This window comes from Saccopteryx bilineata, chromosome 6 (genome assembly GCF_036850765.1).
Source record: "Saccopteryx bilineata isolate mSacBil1 chromosome 6, mSacBil1_pri_phased_curated, whole genome shotgun sequence".
In the NCBI taxonomy this organism is placed as follows: domain Eukaryota; kingdom Metazoa; phylum Chordata; class Mammalia; order Chiroptera; family Emballonuridae; genus Saccopteryx; species Saccopteryx bilineata.
In genome coordinates, this window is record NC_089495.1 from 128,159,196 (window position 1) to 128,160,418 (window position 1,223).

General features: G+C 60.4%; 1 protein-coding gene across 1 annotated transcript; it reads right to left on the reverse strand.

The window, feature by feature from the left end:
* Positions 1-207: 207 nt before the first annotated feature.
* Positions 208-1,223, reverse strand: MYADML2 (myeloid associated differentiation marker like 2). The gene is given in 2 exon segments (XM_066237441.1): positions 208-677; positions 680-1,223. Coding segments are annotated over 2 exon segments (930 nt in total). The 5' UTR covers positions 1,140-1,223.

A 1,223-nucleotide genomic window follows, 5' to 3' on the forward strand; every position in this document is an offset into this window, starting at 1 on the left:
AGGCTTCTCAGGTATCCTGCTTAGGGCCTTCTGCCCCTCTCTCACCCAACCCACCTTTCCTGAGCTTCCATCATTGCCAGAAGTCCAGGAGTGGCTGTGCTGGTTGCCTCCTCCAGTTCACTCCCAGCAGTCTGGGCTCCCCTGAGTCACTCTCATGGTGCCCAACACCGCTGGGGTGCAGATGTGGGTGGGCTGCTGCCTGCAGGGCTACAGGGTGGATATGAAACGGATCCTCTGGGAGTACGCAAGGTCAGCAACATAGAGGAGTAGGTTGACATAAGTGAAGATGACTACCACCAGCTGGCTGTCCCAGGGATATCTGCCCCTATGGCAGTCAGGGGGCTGCCTGGGCTCTCCATACTTGGGGTCGAAACAGAAGACAGGCCAGATGACCACAGTGCTGAGGTATAGAAGAACGTCCAAGAAGGTGTACACCACCACCACACGGTCGAAGGGACAGCCCAGGCCCCCCGTGTGGCCCAGCACACTGAGGGCCACCACAGCCACTGTGGCCAAGAAGCACAGACTGTAGACAGCCACACACCACTGGGTGGCTACATAGCACCCATAGCGGCTGTCATGAACCAGTGCCCCAAAGATGATGCAGGCCACGAAGGCCTGGACGATCTTGAGGAGTCCAGACACCGTGGCCAAGCTGGCTACCTGGCCTGGCCGGGCCGGGTCAGGGCCACCTCCGCTGCGTAGGCCAGGAAGAAGAGCCCAGCAAAGACACTGGCTGCCAGGCGAAAGTCCCTGGCTGCACAACCCGCGGGCTCTGGTGGGCACTGCAGGCAGGTGAAATACAGTGGGTAGATGACAGCAGCTGTGGCCGACAACAGCGTGGCCAGCATGGCAAAGGCTACAGTGAAGCTGCCCCAGGAGAGGCGCAGGCAGCTGTGTAGCTGGGTGAACTCACAGGCCACCACCAGGACTGAGAGGGCAAAGCAGAAGCCCCAGGCAGCCATGCAGAAGGTGCCCTGGACACCTATGAAGCCACCCTGGTGAGCCACCAAGCTGAAGGTGGTGCAGCCGAAAGCCAGCTGCAGCATACGGGCCGTGCCCACCAGGGATGTCATAGCACCCAGGTATAGGTACCTGCCCGCAGGGGGCTCCATGGTGCTGCCCATTTGACTGGCCATTTCCTTGCCTCACACAGCACCTGGTGGCCAGGGAGGTCTTGCCTGGCTATCACCCCTCTGTCTCCTGTGGCTACAATGTCTCCT